Source organism: Rhinichthys klamathensis, unplaced genomic scaffold (genome assembly GCF_029890125.1).
Source record: "Rhinichthys klamathensis goyatoka isolate OS25496 unplaced genomic scaffold, OSU_Roscu_1.1 h1tg000249l_1, whole genome shotgun sequence".
Lineage (NCBI taxonomy): Eukaryota > Metazoa > Chordata > Actinopteri > Cypriniformes > Leuciscidae > Rhinichthys > Rhinichthys klamathensis.
In genome coordinates this window covers 370,751-388,861 of record NW_026606771.1, presented here as the reverse complement: position 1 = coordinate 388,861, position 18,111 = coordinate 370,751, and the positions used below count along the sequence as shown (strand labels likewise).

At 39.8% G+C, this 18,111-nt stretch overlaps 1 protein-coding gene across 1 annotated transcript in view; it reads right to left on the bottom strand.

Moving 5' to 3' along the window:
* Window positions 1–1,392: 1,392 nt before the first annotated feature.
* Window positions 1,393–18,111, bottom strand: part of apc2 (APC regulator of WNT signaling pathway 2) — a 58,609-nt gene continuing 41,890 nt past the window's right edge. The window contains exons 4-15 of the mRNA XM_056266566.1: window positions 17,320–17,584; window positions 15,397–15,505; window positions 13,394–13,507; window positions 12,949–13,044; window positions 10,013–10,102; window positions 8,779–9,160; window positions 8,578–8,676; window positions 8,342–8,481; window positions 7,910–7,987; window positions 7,629–7,745; window positions 7,277–7,491; window positions 1,393–7,193 (exon numbers count right to left, since the gene is read on the bottom strand). Of these exons, the coding sequence (XP_056122541.1) occupies window positions 1,622–7,193; window positions 7,277–7,491; window positions 7,629–7,745; window positions 7,910–7,987; window positions 8,342–8,481; window positions 8,578–8,676; window positions 8,779–9,160; window positions 10,013–10,102; window positions 12,949–13,044; window positions 13,394–13,507; window positions 15,397–15,505; window positions 17,320–17,584 (7,277 nt within the window). The 3' untranslated portion in view covers window positions 1,393–1,621. The remainder of the gene's footprint in view (window positions 7,194–7,276; window positions 7,492–7,628; window positions 7,746–7,909; window positions 7,988–8,341; window positions 8,482–8,577; window positions 8,677–8,778; window positions 9,161–10,012; window positions 10,103–12,948; window positions 13,045–13,393; window positions 13,508–15,396; window positions 15,506–17,319; window positions 17,585–18,111) is intronic.

Below are 18,111 nucleotides of genomic sequence, written 5' to 3'. Positions count from 1 at the left end.
ACATACACATTTTTATGAGAAGGTTTATTTGATGACCCCTTACCCCTAGCCACAACTGTTTAACTGTTAGTCTACACAATATTCTATGAACATTCTCAACCCAATTCATGCTTTTACCTCTCAAATATCCATAATGCTATCCCTAATTGTCAATTTGAGTTTAGCATTGCATCATGATTATTTATCTGGACCACCACCGTTATGGGTCATTACACTGAGCTCTGTTACTGGTCAATTTCAATATCTTCAGATATAGTCAGACATTACGTCTTTAATCTGGGAACACCAGTTTGTATCAGCACTCACAGCACATCTGATTCTGAAATACACTTCTCTTTATCATTCTCAGAATTTCCAAAGGCTGATGTGTGATCAATGACTTTGCTTTTAAGACAGAATGCATGTTTTCTGACTAAAAGAGACAAATTAAGTGAAGCTGTTATATCACAGTAAAACTAAGTCCATGTAAATACTGCACCTCACCAAATAAGACAAACACTTTTTGTGCTGGCTAACACAATATTTGCTTGTGTGCAGTTTTGGCAATAGGCTTTGGTTGAATGGAAGCCATTTTAAACATTCTACATCAGTCCCACTAACTGTTAATAGCAAGTATTTATCTCAAACCACAAAGTTGCTACTCATTAGCTTGCTTTTAAATACTTAAAGCATAACGTAACTGTACACAATATGACATTATGAAAGCATTCAGTGAGCAGGAATATGTACAGCCACTTAATTGTATTACATTTGCTGAACACTCGACAGTTACAACAATCTTATATTCAAAAATGCAAATGTGTGGGTGGAGATTCATGGTTGTACTCATAGTCTGACATTTCCATTGAAAAAAGAAACTGCAAAATCAACATCACGTGTTTACAGTGGACAAGTGAGCATGCTATTTGTAGCAATGGCAGGATTACAATTTGCCTTCTGGGAAGCATTAGACTACAGTTTTAAGTCAGTATTTACAACAGTATCACTAAATATCCATGACGATTACATAGACATTTTGTGCAGATTTTACCTATTGTAGCAATATTTACCTGCAATAATAATAAGTGAAGGCAAAAGGCTGTTTAACCTGTCAGTGTGGCGTAAAGGCATGTGCATACATGGTTCTCATGTGAGAATACAACAGTCTTTTCCGGTTTGCAGGTGGCACATGGTCTTTTAAAGTATTTGTCACTGTTTTTCGGAGAATATAGTTTGCATATTGTTCTGAATGTGGGCCATAATTTTTATTAGTGGATAACACACTCCGAGGCAGTCTTTCTCATGTCTGATTAATTATCCAAGTAGCACAAGCAATGATTAATATCACTGTACAAAAATATAAAAAAAAGAAGTTATACCCTCAACCTTGTGGTGTGGTTAGGTACATGTTGTGAATCCAGTGAGATTCTATAGTTTATGGCTAATTGTTCACATCCAAATAATTTCTTTCTTTCTTTTTTTCTTTTTTCTTCAAATAAGTAAATCTTCTGATGCATTGGCAAGCACAAGACTCATTAAATATCTGAGGTGAAGAGAACAATATCCATTACCACCTGAGTTTTTACAGCATCAGGAGCATAGTACTTTTTCAAGGATGGAACAGATGGACAGATTACAGGTTTTATGCTTCATGTTTTTCCCCTGTCTTTTCAGGCATTGTCGTTGCTTGACCCTGTGTCTGTGGAGAGCAACAGACCATGGGGCTGGGGATGTAGTTGAAAGGAGTAACTCTGACGGCTTTACTAGGGGAGCTCTGTCGGAAATGGCCAACACCACCACTGTGGGTACTATCCGCTGACTGAAAGGTGGAGGATGATGCTGTGCTGTAGTTTTTTAGAGATCCATCTGAATCCCCATCTTGGAGGGTATTCCCAAAGGCCATGCTTAATTTTCTGGCAAGGGCCATCTTTGTGGCGTCCTCGGCAATGCTAAGACCTTTTTCAATTGTGGGAGAGGTGCTTGAGTTAATTTTGTTGGCTGAGCAGTCCTCAGTTTGAACAGTTGCGTCACTTGTTTTCCGTGATGCCAGTGTAATAGTAGGCAGTTTTCCTGGTAGTGGTGGTGGCATCTGTTTGGTGCCATCAGGTGAAGGTAACAGAGGCAATGCAGTGGGTGGAAGGGTGCTCTTTAATATCTGGGGAACATCCTCATCACGAATCCTTCTCCAGGTCACTTTGTCAGCATTACGTGATCCAACCCTCTGCTGCCTCTGATTTGTGTTCCTTTCACTTTTAGCTCGTCCACTTGAATCAGAGGATGAAGAGCGAAGAGAGGAGCGGCTGGTGACACGACTCAAGACATTTATGCTTGGTGAGGAAGAATATCTTTTGAAGGTATCATCCCTTTTTTCTCTTGGCTTTGGTCCAGGTCTATTTCTCTGTGAGGCCCTGTGAGGACTTTCTGAGCTTGTTCGCCTAGCTGGACGTTTCACATCAACGTCTCTATCAATGGAGGTGGCTCTTGATAGAGCCATGCCCTGTCTGAGAACCCCCTGTTCCTGAACTTGGCTTTGTCCTTGAGTCAAAGGCATTCTTCTAGGACCTTGAACTGCTTCCTTGAGCTCCTGACAACGAGAAGAACATAAGAAAACTGCTGGGGCCCCTGGACCTGCTCTTCGAGGTGAGACATGTTGTGATGTTGGGACAGAACGTGAAGAAGCATCACGTCTTGAGACTTTTGGCGATTCTTTGATGAATGTCAATTGTCTGAGAAAGCCATTACGATCTGATTCACCACTACTTGAATGAGTAGATGTCATGCGAACCAAATCCAACCGGTTTGCTGGTAGGATTCTTTTCCCTGACATCTGTGTATTTTGTCTGCTGATGCTACTGGGCTGGCTGGTTACTAAAGGTGAAATGTTTCTTGTTTGCCTGGATGGATTCTGCATAAATGGTATTCTGACAGGGGATTTCTGTGTTTTTCTGTCAATAGGAGATTTAGAATATTGATTGGTGTTTGAAGTGCTCTTGTCCGGTGGACTGCATGGTGCTGATGCCACCTTTTTTTGACCTTGTTTAATGGTTTGTGTTGGGGAGGTTACTTTTTTCTGAGGTTGCCTGGAAGGTGTTGAACTTTGAGATGATCCTGAAGATGAGCTCTTTGGTATCCTGGCAGGTGGTGTTGAGCTTCTTTTGGGCAATGACAACTGAGTGTCTATGGGGTTGCCCAGTCTGTGAAGACTTCTTGACCTGTGTTGAGCTAAATTTGGATTTTTAGGGGCATCTGCTTTTGGTATATTTTTTTTAGGTGGTGGTCTTTGAGAGAGAGTTGTCTCTTTCTTGGGTGTGTATATCACCGTTCTACCCCTAAAGACCATAGGCATGTTTGGAACAGGTTTACGAGGGGCAAAATCAAGTGGTTTATTAGCCTTTTTGTCATCTTTGTATACCTTCTTTTCTTTAGGAGTAAAGCTTGAATCAGACATAAATGACAGAACGGATTCAGACTCTGATGAAGGTTCTTGGGACTTTGAAGCTTGTAATTTGGTAATGATTGTATTTGCTCCTTCTTGTATTGCTCTCCATTCAACACTATTGAGATCAGAGTCTTTGTCGGATGCCATTTCATCACTGTCTAGGTCAATTTCAGGGCTCCAATCCTCTGTTGTTTTCTGAAGTGTAGTTTTCTGTTTGTGCTTTTTCTCAGCTTTCCTTTTTCTGGCAGTCTGCTTTTTTTTGTGTTGAGGCATAGCAGATGTTATGCATTTTATCAAAAGATCATCTTCTGAATCCATGCTGACTGAGCTTGGTGAGCTGTTCTCTTCAAGCTGGTTGAGGTCTTGCTGTGATTTAGGAGGGCACTGAAGGTTGGATGTTTTATAATGTCTATTCCTTATCCACGTATGCTGAGGTTTTTCATGATGTTCCTCACATTCTGCATCACTCAAAGAGCTAAGGGAGGAACTCAATGAGTAACATGGAGGTGCTTCTTCTAAAATTAGATTTTGCTTGATTCTATGAAAACCCTTTTGGCGGGACTGGTAAGTGTTGACTTGATCTTGTATATTAGCATTACGTATAACATTAGTCTTGTTTGATTCATAATGTTGTTTCCGTCCAGTCCTATTCATCAGTGCATCCTGTCTGTCCATTTTATGGCATATGGCCACTTCTGTAGTTGTCGGGTGATGCCTAGACTGAAAGGATAAAGTGTTTTCCTGTGCATGATTCCGAGAGCAGGTTTTCTGATTTTGGTACACCTCTGTGCTTTGTTTTCTTATGGGAATATCTAACTGTGGCATGCTTTTTGACAGATTCTGTCCTTGCTTTTGAATTTGTCTAACTGGAGACTGGCTTTGAATCCTTTGCTGGGTCATTTTTGCTGCCATCTCTTTACTCTGTATAAGTAATCTCTGAGTGGGCACCATATGTCTGATTGTTTTGTCCAGTTGGTTTGCAACTGTGTGAGACTGACATGTTATTTTAGTTGGTTTGTGGAAGCGAGAGAACATGCGTAGGTCTTCAATTCTCTTTGCCTCGATATCAACAAGCTCTTGTGTTTCTTTGTTTCTTCGCCAGTCTTTTATTCCTTTGGCTCTGACTGGATATTGGAGAGTTTCATCGCTCAAGGAAGTGGTGCTTGAGAAATTGACGGGTGTACCTTCAGCCGAGTCAGTGTAAGACGAATCATCATGATAGATTTCTTTTGAAGACATTCCAAGCTTTTGTCCAGTAAACATTTGACTGTTTTTATTCTGCAGCACCATATACACTGGTAATTGCACAGATTTTCGAGTCTGCATGTTGAGAACTTGGTTTGAGAGGTTGGGCATCACAGTGGGCCTTACCTTCTTAAACCTGGAAGGCATGGCAGAATTAATGCACTCTTTGAGAATTTCAATGTCATCATCTGAGTTGCCTTCACTGTATTGGTCTTGGTCATCTTCATTTTCAGAATCCTCTGGATCATTGTCTTGTTGGTTTAGCAAAGGAGTAAGTTTGAGCTCCACATCTTTCTGAACATAGTGTTCATGAAGAGGGAGGGCACTCAGACTAGAGGCACATGAGAAATTCTCAATTGGTTTTTCCACAGTGAAATAGATCATTGTGTCCAAATCAGGAGGTAGGTTAAACCTTTCTTTAAAGTCTGTGATTTCCATAAATTTGCGCAAACTACTTTCCCACTGGCTTCCTACACCACTAAGCGTCTGTGTCTCTGGTCCACTTGATTCTGCACAGCACGGAGTTTTGCTGCGACTCGGAGGCATTGTTTGTCCTGGGCTGTCTGGTAGGTCACTGGGGCTAACAGTTCCACTTATCATTTCACTACATGGATCACTCTGAATAGAGCTGGCAATTGAAGGAGATTCAAAGCTGCCAAGTGAGCTCACTGAACTACAGCGGCTCATTACAAGAGGTGTTTCGTGAATGTAATTTTCTGAAGAGCTGGATGGTGTCCTGTCCTCAATAATTATTGGGGACACTCCTCTAAGGAACCTCTTCTCATTTTTGATTGTACTAGGGATATCAGTTGGATCAGAGCTGCTTATTTTCTGATCAGTTACTAATAACTGACTGTCACTCAAGTCATCAAGTGTCTCATTCTCATCCTCTTCATCTTTTCTCTCAACATTCACATCTTCCACCTCTATGATTTCTAATGAGGAGTCACTCTCTAGCTCATTTTCAGTCTGACTCTGTCCATCAAGTGCTCCATCCCCTGAAGATAAAGAAGACAGAGAACTGCAGCGAGAGAAGCATATTGGAGTGTTCTCTACAGAATACTTCTGAGGGGTCTCCAGCTGTCCTATTGTGGGACTTCTCGCAGAGCAAATTGGGGAAAACTTGCTAATACTTCCGCCAGTCATCACTGTTGGAACCCAAGCTTGCCTACGCATTGCTTGAGCTGCCTGAACATTAATTGCAGTCTTTGCAACGCCAAACTTGGCAACACTCTGGATCAGTGGAACATGCTGATAGGAGGGAGACAACTTGACAGTTGGTATACTGGCATCCGAAGACACCTTGGTTGATACAGTTGCAGGTGTTGATATAAAAGGTTCTTGACTCTTCTCTGTATCTGTGGAACCTAAATCAGGCAAAATAGCATCTTTTTTTGACTCAAAATCTCTTTCAGGGATCTCATTTTGACATATGACTCTTGAAATATGTACACCACTGTTCAATGGTTCCTCATGAGCTACCTTAAGATCAAGTTTATTCGGACGTCGTTGTTCTGTTGGTCTTGCAGAGGTGTGAGTCTGTTCCTGACTGCCACAATAGCCATCACTGGTGCTTCCACTGTTAAGGCTGTCATTGGATAAACTTGAGTTGGCTGTTTTAAGACGCAAGAAGGCATGTGCTCTACTGAGACGCTCTTTAGGTGAAAAAGAGCTGGTATCAGAGATATGACAAGGGGAACATGAAATGGCTCGTGCCTCGTGAAGCTCATCTGGCCCATAATTCCAATCCACAAAATGATCTTCTGAACTGAGGCTGAAGCTGTCCTCTGACGATGTATGCATGGTAATGTCTTCTACCAGTTTGTCAATTTTAGCCACTGTGTTGGTGATCTTCTTGGCTAATTTCTCAGCTGCTACAGTCACTTCATCATCAGGAGGTTGTGACCTTTTATTGTCAGTTTGAAAGGTTTCAATGTCTTGTTCAGGTTCCCCTTCTCGCTTACGTGGCTGAGTATTCAGGAAGTTTGAATTGTTCAAGAACATGGAGAGCATGGAGAAGGTTCCCGTGTCCAAGCTGGCTGATGTATTAGGTGCCTCATCATCATCAAAACAACCAGAATCTGAGGCATAGTCTTTTGCTAGGCTTTCAATGTGCCTCAATGGTTTGTTTATACTTTGATGCTTGAAACTTTGCTTCTCGATTGAATCAAATGTTTCTGCCAGATGCTTCGCATCTAATTCAGCCTCTAATGCTTTCTGTTTCCTCATGTAGAGGGATGGCATGCAGGATCCTGGGGATATAACAGCAGTATCTTTATATTTGAGTGGACGATTTGTGAGGAGGTTTCGCAGAGCTGCAGCACTTCCCATGGCTATCATTTTGTGCTTTGAGTGGATGAGATTGCGCAGCATGCTTACAGCTCCCAGATCCCACAGCAATTCCTGGTCCTTTGGACTACGTGCAGACAGGTTCCAGAGGGTTCCACATGCATTACTTACAATGGTAAGACTGTGAGATCGCAAGTGGTGCAGCAGAGTCTGAAGGCAGTTATGATCCCTGAGGATTTGCCTGAAATAGGAAAACAAGAAGAACTTAAGTGATGTCATTGATACTTTGACTGCTTAATTTGTGAATTTGAATAAACATGATACCTGTAATCATCTCGGGTAGCAATAAGACTGGACACATTACGCAGGATGCCTCCACCACTCTCAATAATGGCCAGTGAGTTGGTTTGGCATCGATAAGTCAAAGTGCTAACCAAAAAGCCAAGAGCACCATCAACAGAACAGATTGCCACCTTATTCTCAGTGCTGTGTGCTGACAAATTCCACAGTGCACTTAACACACTCTTTAAGGTGGATTCCTGTGGGGAAGACCATATAAAATCACTTATTACTTACTGAGTGGTATTAAAGCACAAATTTCACTAGTTAAATGGGTAAATCAGTTATCTTCACTTTTATGTAAACTTGGTAGTAAATAAGAGATATTTGATTGTACCTTTGTAGCCTGCAATGCACATGTCATAAGTGCTGACACACTGCCGACATCTCTCAAAGTCCTTTTACTGTTGATATCAGCGCGCCATGACAAGTTTCTCAGTATACTTGACACTACCTAAAAGTAATGACAGATCACAGAGCTGACGTGGGCCAAATAATTACAATTGAGAGAAGTAAAAATAATAGTAATAGTAAAAATACTCTAAAATGGTCCGTTATTATTCTTCTGTACTTAAAGTTCATCTAATGGTTTGCTCTTTGGAAAAGTAACTTATGCACCTGCTGTAATTCCTCGTTATCAGATGCAAGCTGTGCAACAATGGCTTGAAGACAGTTTTTCTTTGAGCAAAGAGTAGCCTGAAAAAGTAAATAAAGAGGATTTTGTCAACATTTCACGAAGACAAGCTTAAAAAAGCCTGCATGTGTCAGACAGTTATACATTTGTCTGGTACTGAATGTATGCATTATCAGAATTGCAAAATTAACTTACCAATGATCACATTTATATTTTGTTTAATTATTTAACAATATTTAATTTTGTATATATTTCAGTAAAAACATTTATGGCCAATGTGGCAATAATTTAATATTGGGCACTGATTGTATAATTATAGGAATGAAATGACTGCACAAATAAAGAAATGTTTATTAACCCCATGTCTTTCATTTATACATGATTCCACACTTGTATGCAATCATTTGAACATTTACCTTATTTACGACATCTCCATATGTAAGATTAGTGAGTGCCATTCCTGCGTAACGCCGGAGGGCCATATTGATTGGCTCATTCTGCATGCCATACAGTTCTTGGTCCAGCTGCATTAGCTCTGCAATGGCTTGCAGGCCCCCTAAAAGATACACAAATAAGCTTTTTCAGTGTTTTTAACCACACAATATACACTCTATTGCTCTTTGGTCTATTTAGATAAACTGCATTCCCGTACCTAGTTCATTCATTGCCCTGCGGTACTCTTCCTCAAAAGATAACTTCATTATTGAGCACAAGGCCTGGCATATCTGGGGATCCACTGGCTCAGGGATTTCTGAGGATATCAAACAAAATTTATATTTATGTGAATCATTTTATATCATTGTAACAATATTTATGACAAAGGTTTTTTTTTTTTTACTTAACCAGGGCTCACCTGTAGTTTTGCCACCACCAGGTGAAGGGGTACTTAGATGATTCTCAATCCAGTCCCAGCCATTCTCGCAGTGTGAGCGGATTTGCTCTAGTACATGAAGAACTCTCATCTCACGTCGTGCTTGGCCCTCATCTGGCTGTGAGTACACAATGTTGTGAAGGGCAGCACAGGCTCTGGAACGGGCTTCCCGACTATAGCCTCCTGCCCCGGCTGCCTCCCCGGTGCCTCCTTCATGTAGTATTTGCACAAGCAGTGGAACGCAGCCAGACTTGCGCATAGCAATGCAGCTTTCCTGTGAGCTTGACATTGCCAAAAGGGTACGGGACATCTCTTCCCGATCTCTAGAGGCCAGCATGGAGAGTAGCCAAAATACCATCTCCACCTGCAATCCAAACAGTATGTATTTGACATATATTATCTTACAGTTCATTATTGCCCTATTGTTTTACAATAATGTTTTACAATATTGCACATACAAACGTTATGTTTACTGTATATAAAGGTCGGAAATAAAATAAATGGTGGGGACGCTGAAAATTATTTTAATATGCAAAACTGTTTCCCAATCATAGCAGGGGGCGTTTACTTCCACGCCTATCAAAATGGAGTGCTTCAAAGAGAGAGTCAACAACAGGATAGAAAATAGCCTATTACTTAAAAACTATGATGGTTTTGATGTAAAAATCTTGCTAACATTATAAGTGGACATCAGAGATATTTATAATTTAAGAAAATGTGGTTCAAGGCCCCTTTAAAGTCAACTATCCATCCATTCTCCAAACGGCTTGTCCTATTTAGGGTCGCACAGGGTTGCTGGAGGCTATTTCAGCGTCTCGGGCCGAAAGCAGGAAACACACTGGATGGATGGATGGCCAGTCCAGCACAAGGCTTACACTCACAGATATTTTCAAACTCACACCTATGATCAATTTAGTGTCTCCAATCTACCTATCATTCGGTGAGGCAACAGTGCTACTAACTGAGCCACTGTGCTGCAACCATAAGTGCTCAAATTTATTTCAATGCATTTATTCAAGTATGAAGTCCAAATGCATAGACCAGTAGTCTATATCTATGTTTATAGAAAGGCAAATATTGCCCCTTAGTAAAATAAATTCTGAAACACACTGTAAGCTGCTTTATAGTTCCTAATGAATTAGGAACTAACAACTGTGATGTTTTTGATAATTTTTTTTTTTTTTTTTTTTTTAAACACACACAACAAGGGTCTTACTTTGCTCCCTGTTTCTCCAGAAGCTTCCAAAGCACCAGCATGTCCAGTATCCATGTCAGGGACAGATGTTTTTGAGAGGCACTCAGTGTTCTATGAACACAGAGAGTATGGTTTATTATTTGTTCCAATTTTGTACATTTGGTTTATATGTCTGACTTAACACATTCATATTTATTAAAGCAGCAAAGTAAATATGTGCTATAGTAAGAATGATCCACACATATTGATAGGGTGTAAATTCTTTAAAATAAAGTACCAAATACCTTTTGAAGCAACAATAGCAATACATTTTTTTCCTGTTTAAAATCTGATTCTGTTTGATTGAGCATTTGCACACCATCTGCATGTGGAGAGTGAATCACCACCAGTGGCAAAGCACTTGATTCATTCTTGCATGCTCAAACCCATCACTATGGCAACGTTTGGCACCAGTGCTACAAATACAATCCCTAGACTACATACAAGGATACAGATAAAGCTCAAATTATCTTCAAGAGTTTTCAGAATACAATTCTGTAGATTTTAATGCAAGTAGTATTCAGTTAATTTTTTTTTTACCTAAATGCTTAAATAGGCTACTTAAAATAAGCTTTATTGTGCTTAAATACAATCACTAATTGTGAACGTGAATTCATTTACAAAATGAACATTTTAATTGATTATTATTACTATTATTATTATTTTATTTTACAGTATATAGGCAAAGCGGCTACCAAGAGTAAAAAATACATGTGAACTCCTTCAATACAGTGTAAAAACCATCCCAGGATGCACCTCATGAAGTTTGAAAAAAAAATGTCAAGGGCGCAAAGCTGTAATTTAGACAAAAAGGTGCCTAACATAAAATATTGTTTTGGCAAGCAGGGTGTGAGAACGGTGCTAGGCCGTTGGCGTGATTGCTAATAAGCGTCCCCTGCGCACCGCACCAGTCTCGCATTTCTCACGGAGGAGCTTCGGAAGCATAAAAGGAGTAGCAACGACAGTGAAGGACGAGAGAGGACCAGGCCTGGACATGTTATGACATGTTATGTTTTGTTTATGTGTGTGCGGCAGTCATCCATGAGGGGCTGCCGCTTTTACTTTTGTTTTGTGTTTATTCATAATTAAAGTGTTAAAACGTTCGCCGGTTCCTGCCTCCTTCTTCCCATAACAAATAACCTGGTTACAATTGTTTCTTAGCATATAGGTTTGGTATGCTGAACTATTTTGGTCACTGTATAAATCCACATACTTCCACATTAATTCTTAGTTTTGATGACTACTAATATTCTAAAATGTGCAAAATAGTAAAAAATGTAGAATGAGTTGAAAAGTGTAGTGTAGGTCCCTTAAAAAGCTTTACTCACACAGAATAAATGGCAAGTTTAGCAACCTTGTACTGCAGGTTTCATTATATCCTGACTTTATCATTTTAGATTTCTCAGCATCATTAAACAGTACGTAGTTCTCAAAAGCTCATTGTCAGTGTGGTGCAGTATTGAGCAGACATATGACTGTGCTGCGGTGGGAATCCCTTAGTCCCAGAGAGCTATGCTCTAAATTACAGCGTCACACTTGCCAACCATCCCACTTACTGAGCAGCCAATAGGAGGCAGCTTGCAGAGAGCAAACCCTGTTTTTTTTTGCATAGCAACATTTGGTACCAGCCTGTTCTGTGAGACAGGGCCAGGTGAGATTGGGCAGTGCAGCTGTGCAGTAAAAAAAAAATCCTAGAAGAATAACACCTTCGTTTTTCATGAGCTGAGTAGCCATTGCAGAAAAACCATATAAAACCTATGTCACATTTCCATCAGTTAAACACTGAATTATAAATTGTATTTATTTACCATAAATATTAAATATAATATTTTATGTAGCAGAGCAGTCATGCTACACTACAGTGGAAACCACATACATTTCTGAATAATTATTTAAGTCAAATTAATGCTAATTGCAATTAGCAACTACTAGTAACTTTTACTTTTAGCCCTGTAATATAATATACATTGGCATGTTGTTTAGTAATTACTTTTTACAACCTCAATCCATTACCTGTTTGCCCTTAATGTCACATTTTTATTGTGACTTTTCCAGCATGCTGGTTCAGTCAACATTGTTTTCTGTGGTTTTGTGTTGCGCCTGGTAATGGCAAACCCTCAGTAGTTTACAGCATCTATAAATTGTTCTGTGAAAATGCCACTATTGAGAGATAAAAAACAGTGGAGAAACGTATTTGAATCATTTGAATTTGACCAAATAATTCACCAGAATTAAACCATCAAAGTGTCATTTCTTTCTATCAATAATGAGTGTGACCCTGAACAGTTCCTGTCTTCACCAAAGTGTTATAAATTACAAATTATTATTGTTGTTAAAGTTCATAGAAAATTATGAAAAACATTTGTAAGATGTCTAGTTTTAATGTCAGGGGGTGTAACTATTAAATATAATGTATTACATATATATATTTAAAATGATCAATATAAATTTCTCAGAACAATTGATGTGATACTTAATACCTCGGGACATTGTTTTATGGTTGCATGTCAGTTTATGTCAGCATGTCACCTCCTACACTTGACTTTGATTTAGCAGAAAAAAAAAAACATTTTTAAATATTGATAATGTTTTAAAACAAAACTGCTTCACTTATTTAAAGTTTTTAAGAATTTTATTTCAGTAATTTCAGCCTTTAAAATAATACTTTTTATATATTTAAATCTCCGGACATATATTTGAATATCTGAATTTTATTAACACTAAAAATATCAAAATTAGTTGTATTTCAGAAAATGAAAACATTCATTGTAGAAGAGCTCTCTTTATTGTCTGTATCATTTGCTTTTTTAAAGTATTTTTGAACAATTTAATATATATATGAGTGGCATATCATTGATCATTTAAGGAATTTTATGATTCAGGCTCAAATGGAGGACCTATGACTGAATATGTGTCACCTGAGTCTCTGGTAGAGCATTCTTCTCTTGAGGACCACGCGAGCTCTGGGCCTCATGAAGCTCTTTCTCCAGCTGCTCTAACCGAGCAACACGGATCTGTACGCAGAAACATATGCAGTGATTAATGATACAATATCTGCAACATTCTAATGCTTTGATAGCAATACTTTGAAGGCTCATTTTTATACACCATATAATCTCTGCTACAAAGCCCAGTTTAGCCATACAGTTCATCCAACATGGTTTTTCTGATAAAGCTGGTTGACCAACGGTGTATTGCTGGGTTAGGGAGGTTTTAGAAGCCTGGTTGGGGACACCGTGAGTGATAGATTTGCAGTTGATAAAAGCGTAACCCCGTTGTGACTGACACGTGACACTTAAGCTGGATTTACAGCTGGATCTTTGTAGATGAAAACATGGCATTTAATCTATAATCTGTTCTTACTTGTGTTCTCTGCACCATCTCGTCACTGGTCCCGAAACGTTCCTCCATCACGGAACGCAATTGCTGAGCTTCAAACTCTAGCTGCTGACGAATGAAATCCACCTGCAAGGAGAACTGTGTGAAGCACAGAAAAATGCACAGATAATTTACTGCACACATACCATGTTCATCATTTAAAGAACAAGAACACATTTCTAGAGACATGAAAGAATATTACAGACTGAAACTAATCTATAAATGATATTCTATAAAAAGCTTTTATAGCAGCCATATCACCCTGTAGCCCAAGACTGGTTGCCCACTGAAGCTAAGCAGGGCTGAGCCTGGTTAGTACCTGGATGGGAGACCTGAGAAAACCAGGTTGCTGCTGGAAGAGGTGTTAGTGAGGCCAGCAGGGGGGGGGGGAGCTCACCCTGTGGCCTGTGGCCTGTGGCCTGTGGCCTGTGTGGGTCCTAACGCCCCAGTATAGTAATGGGGACACTATACTGTCAAAGAGCACCGTCCTTCGGATGAGACGTTAAACCGAGGCCCTGACTACTCTGTGGTCACAAAAAATCCCAGGATGTCTTTCGAAAGAGTAGGGGTGTAACCATAGGCGTCGATTTCGGTGGGGACGGTGGGTACGCGTCCCCACCAGATTTCGTCATGAGTCATTTTGTACCCACCACTCTTGGAAACATTGAGGCACGGTCGGATGTACCTAATACAAATAAAACATCTCCAGTTAACTAGCAGAGCATTCATTTAGTTCGCTCTTAAATAAGAGATCTAGCTAAAATGTTTTGTTTTTTAACTCAAGCTGAGCGCTCGTGTCCGCTACTATCAGTGTCGTGGATACAGTGTTCTCTGTGGCTCGCGCACAGTCTTCACTCGGACGCGCACTTCAATCTATCGCCGTTGCGGAGAGACTCTGTATATATTCATTCCGGTGAAATTACAAAATAAAATGCACACAAACGTGTCCCTGGCTGCTTGATATAGACTGTAACCACTGATGAACATTATTCAGTTTTGAGAGAAAAAAAAACTATACCGAGGGCGGATTAGAACCCGTCACCTCTGACACGCTTGGCAAAAGATCTACCACCAGACCATTTAAGAACTCAAACAAAAATTTGCGGATCGATGCATTTATTTACGGGTTAAACAGGCTGCAGAATTTGTACCCAGCACTTTTGAAAATGCACTTCCGAATGCGTCTCTGTCCCCACCACATTTCAAACCAAACTGACGCCCGTGGGTGTAACCCCGGCATCCTGGCCAAATTTGCCCAGTGGCCTCTGTCCATCATGGCCTCCTAATCATCCCCATATATATATACCAATTGGCTTCATCACTATGTCTCCTCTCCACCAGTAAGCTGGTGTGTGGTGGGCGTTCTGGTGCAATATGGCTGCCGTCGCATCATCCAGGTGGATGCTGCACATTGGTGGTGGTTGAGGAGATCCCCCCTTCTATGTAAAGCGCTTTGAGTGCCAAGAAAAGCGCTATATAAAATGTAATGAATTATTATTATTATATATTTTATAAAAAGAGCTGCATAAACATTCTGATGAACTTCCCCTTTTGTATTAAATGGAAAAAAGACAGTCAATACTGGTTTGGAATGAGTGAGTTTTCAGTTATACTTTATTTTGGGGTGTCCTTACCGTGTAAGCATAAATTTAAGTACTGAGTAATATTAATTAACAACATGTACTTAATATATAATTAGGGCTAGAGTAAGGATTTGGTTTAAGGTTAGTTGCATGTAATTATGCATAATTTACTGTTATTACTACAATACGTACAATGAAAATGTTCAATTTTGGCTGAACTAGCCCTTTAAGAATCAAAGCTGTTATTTCAAACTAGACAAGGGCATTACCTGACTCAAAAAAAAAATCTATATTTAGGACAGTCTGTGGTCATTAGCAGCAAAACCAGGTGACCTCATTTTTGGCTACAGATGCACACAGTCCTATCAGTAAGTAAACAGGGTGGAAGTTGTTTAGGTTGCTTACCGTATCGAGCCGTGGCAGTTCAGCCAGTCTCTGAGACAAACCCTGCAGCTGTGAGTAATACCATCGCCGCTCTCTTTCCTCTTTTTCTATTTCACTCAGCAACATGGACCTAAAACACACAAAACACATTCCTAAAACCTGAAATTACTGAGCTCAACCAGGGTTGGGAAGAATTCAGAATTTAAGAACTGAATCACTTTCAAGAGTGTGCATTGAAATGGAATAGGCCATAGCCCACAGGATTTTGAATTAGTTGAACTGAATTTCATGTTCTTGCATGTTTTTTTTTTAAATAAAACATTTGGAAAATACATTGGGCATATACATTTGTTGTATGCTCCTTCCCCAAGTATTTTAGAAGTTACACTCACTTTATTAAGTACACCTGTTCAACTGCTCGTTAATATGCATATGTAATCAGCCAATCACATGACAGCACTCAATGCATTTAGGCATGTAGACATGTGCTGTCCCAATTCGAGGCGTTGTTCCAAATGCCTCGCATCACCTGTGCCTCGTGTAGAGGCCCGCTCGTCGGCGGAGACCGGGACATATGCGCTTCCTGATTGGCCATGACCGTATCATTACAAAAGTTCACAATGCTGTTGCAGATTAAATATAATGTGGAAAACATTGAATAAATATCTTTTCGTCCGGTTAGATACTGATAATTAATCACTCAAACCCCCATCTGACTCGCACATCCGCCACGTTTGTGGTTTTTAAATACTGTTAATTCATATTTGTAGTTCTAAATGAATCCTCGTCCAACACGCGAAGGGTTGTAAGCAATATTAGCTGTTAGTGTGCACGGATCTGCACTTTGGATTCTAACCAGAAAAAGTAGACCATCTGGGTATCTTTGGAATACACATTTCAATATACTATGATTTGAGACACACTAATTCTAATTTCAAATACTATTTAGGATGGATAGTATCCAAATTGGGATGCAGCCATGGTCAAGATGATCTGCTGAAGTTCAAACTGAGCATCAGACTGAGGAAGAGAGGTGATATAATTTACTTGTATGGTTGTTGGTGCCACACAGGCTTGGTCTGAGTATTTCAGAACGAGCAGATCTACTGGTGTTTTCACACAGATGGTCCGAATAACAGAAAATATCCAGTGAGAACCAGTTCTGTGGGTGAAAATGCCTTGTTGATGCCAGAGGTCAAGAGGAGAATGGCCAGACTGGTTTGAGCAGAATGAGCCCCTTTGGGCCCCTTAGTACCAGTTGAGAATCGTTTAAACGCCACAGCCTACCTGAGTATTGTTTCTGACCATGTCCATCCCTTTATGATCATAGTGTAGCCATATTGTGATGGCTACTTCCTGCAGGATAACGCACAATGTCACAAAGCTCAAATCATATCAAACTGGTTTCTTGAACATGACAATGAGTTAACTATACTCAAATTGCCTCTACAGTCACCAGATCTCAATCCAATAGAGCACAGTTGGGATGTGATGTGATTTGGTAGGATGTATAGCTGACAAATCTGCAGCAACGGCATGATGCTATCATGTTAATATCGACCAAAATCTCGGAGGAATATTTCAAACAACTTGTGGAATCTATGTAACGAAGAATTAAGGCAGTTCTGAAGGCAAAAGTGGGTCCAAATACCAAGGTGTACCTAATAAAGTGGCCAGTGAGTGTATATGCATTTGAAATGTCTTTCTCTTTATTTCTCTTATGTTCATGAATAATCTTGCATTGATGGGTGAATCCAAACTATTATCCAGTTAAATGCACTCTAGAATGAGAGCACCAATTTCCTATATTACCACTTACTATTTTATGGATCATGAATGGGACCTAAACTAAATGCCACTGGCTTTTAAAGGGGACTAACCCTTTAAGGAAAAGTACATTTTGGTTAAACCAGACAGATGATGAGTCTTATGTGATGATCTCACCTCTCTTTACAAAGTTCCTCTAAGTGCTGGGCAGTGACACGGCCTTCTCCAATTGCCTGATGAGGGTGTCCGGGGTGCATGGCTGTGCCTTCTCCAGATGCAGATGAAGACTGGCGGGACGGTGGACAGACGGGACTCCTGGCTCTGCTGAGGCTCAGTCTCTCCTCGCCTTCCCCTACCTGGCTAGCCATCGTCTCCGGAAACACACGCAGGTTGTGAGGCTGGTACTTGAGCTCATAGTAGTTGGTCAAGTCCATATGCAGCTCTGTAAAAAAGAAAAAAAAGAAAGAAAAAATGCCAACGTTTTGTTTTGTTTGTCTTTTTATAGTTTTCGTTGAGTACTTGTGGATTTGTACAAATTACTAAGCTAAAATACATTTATTTTGCTGTAGTGCTGTATTCAGTAGTAGCTTACTTTGAAAAAAGTGGTACAGGAAACAATATCTAAATATTTTACAGTCTTCTGTCTCTAATAGGGCTGATTTGACAATTTGTAAAAATCGATATTAATCGAACTTCATCTTTCATGAATCTATAAATCCCAATATCAACTTTTAGTCTATGCTGTTTTCTAGACATGTATGAACAAAACTTTACTAAAAATTATTTGTAGCATGCCTGCTATACAATAATTGCCTTGTAAAATCCTTGGGCTTTCTTTTAATAAAAAAACAAAGTCAATGCTCAAACTGTCAATTTTATAATGAAAATTCAAACAATAAATGTTGTTTAAGCGCTCCTTAATGTGGTGTGACATATCGCTGTAGCTGCTCCAGTCCAGTTTAAACTTCA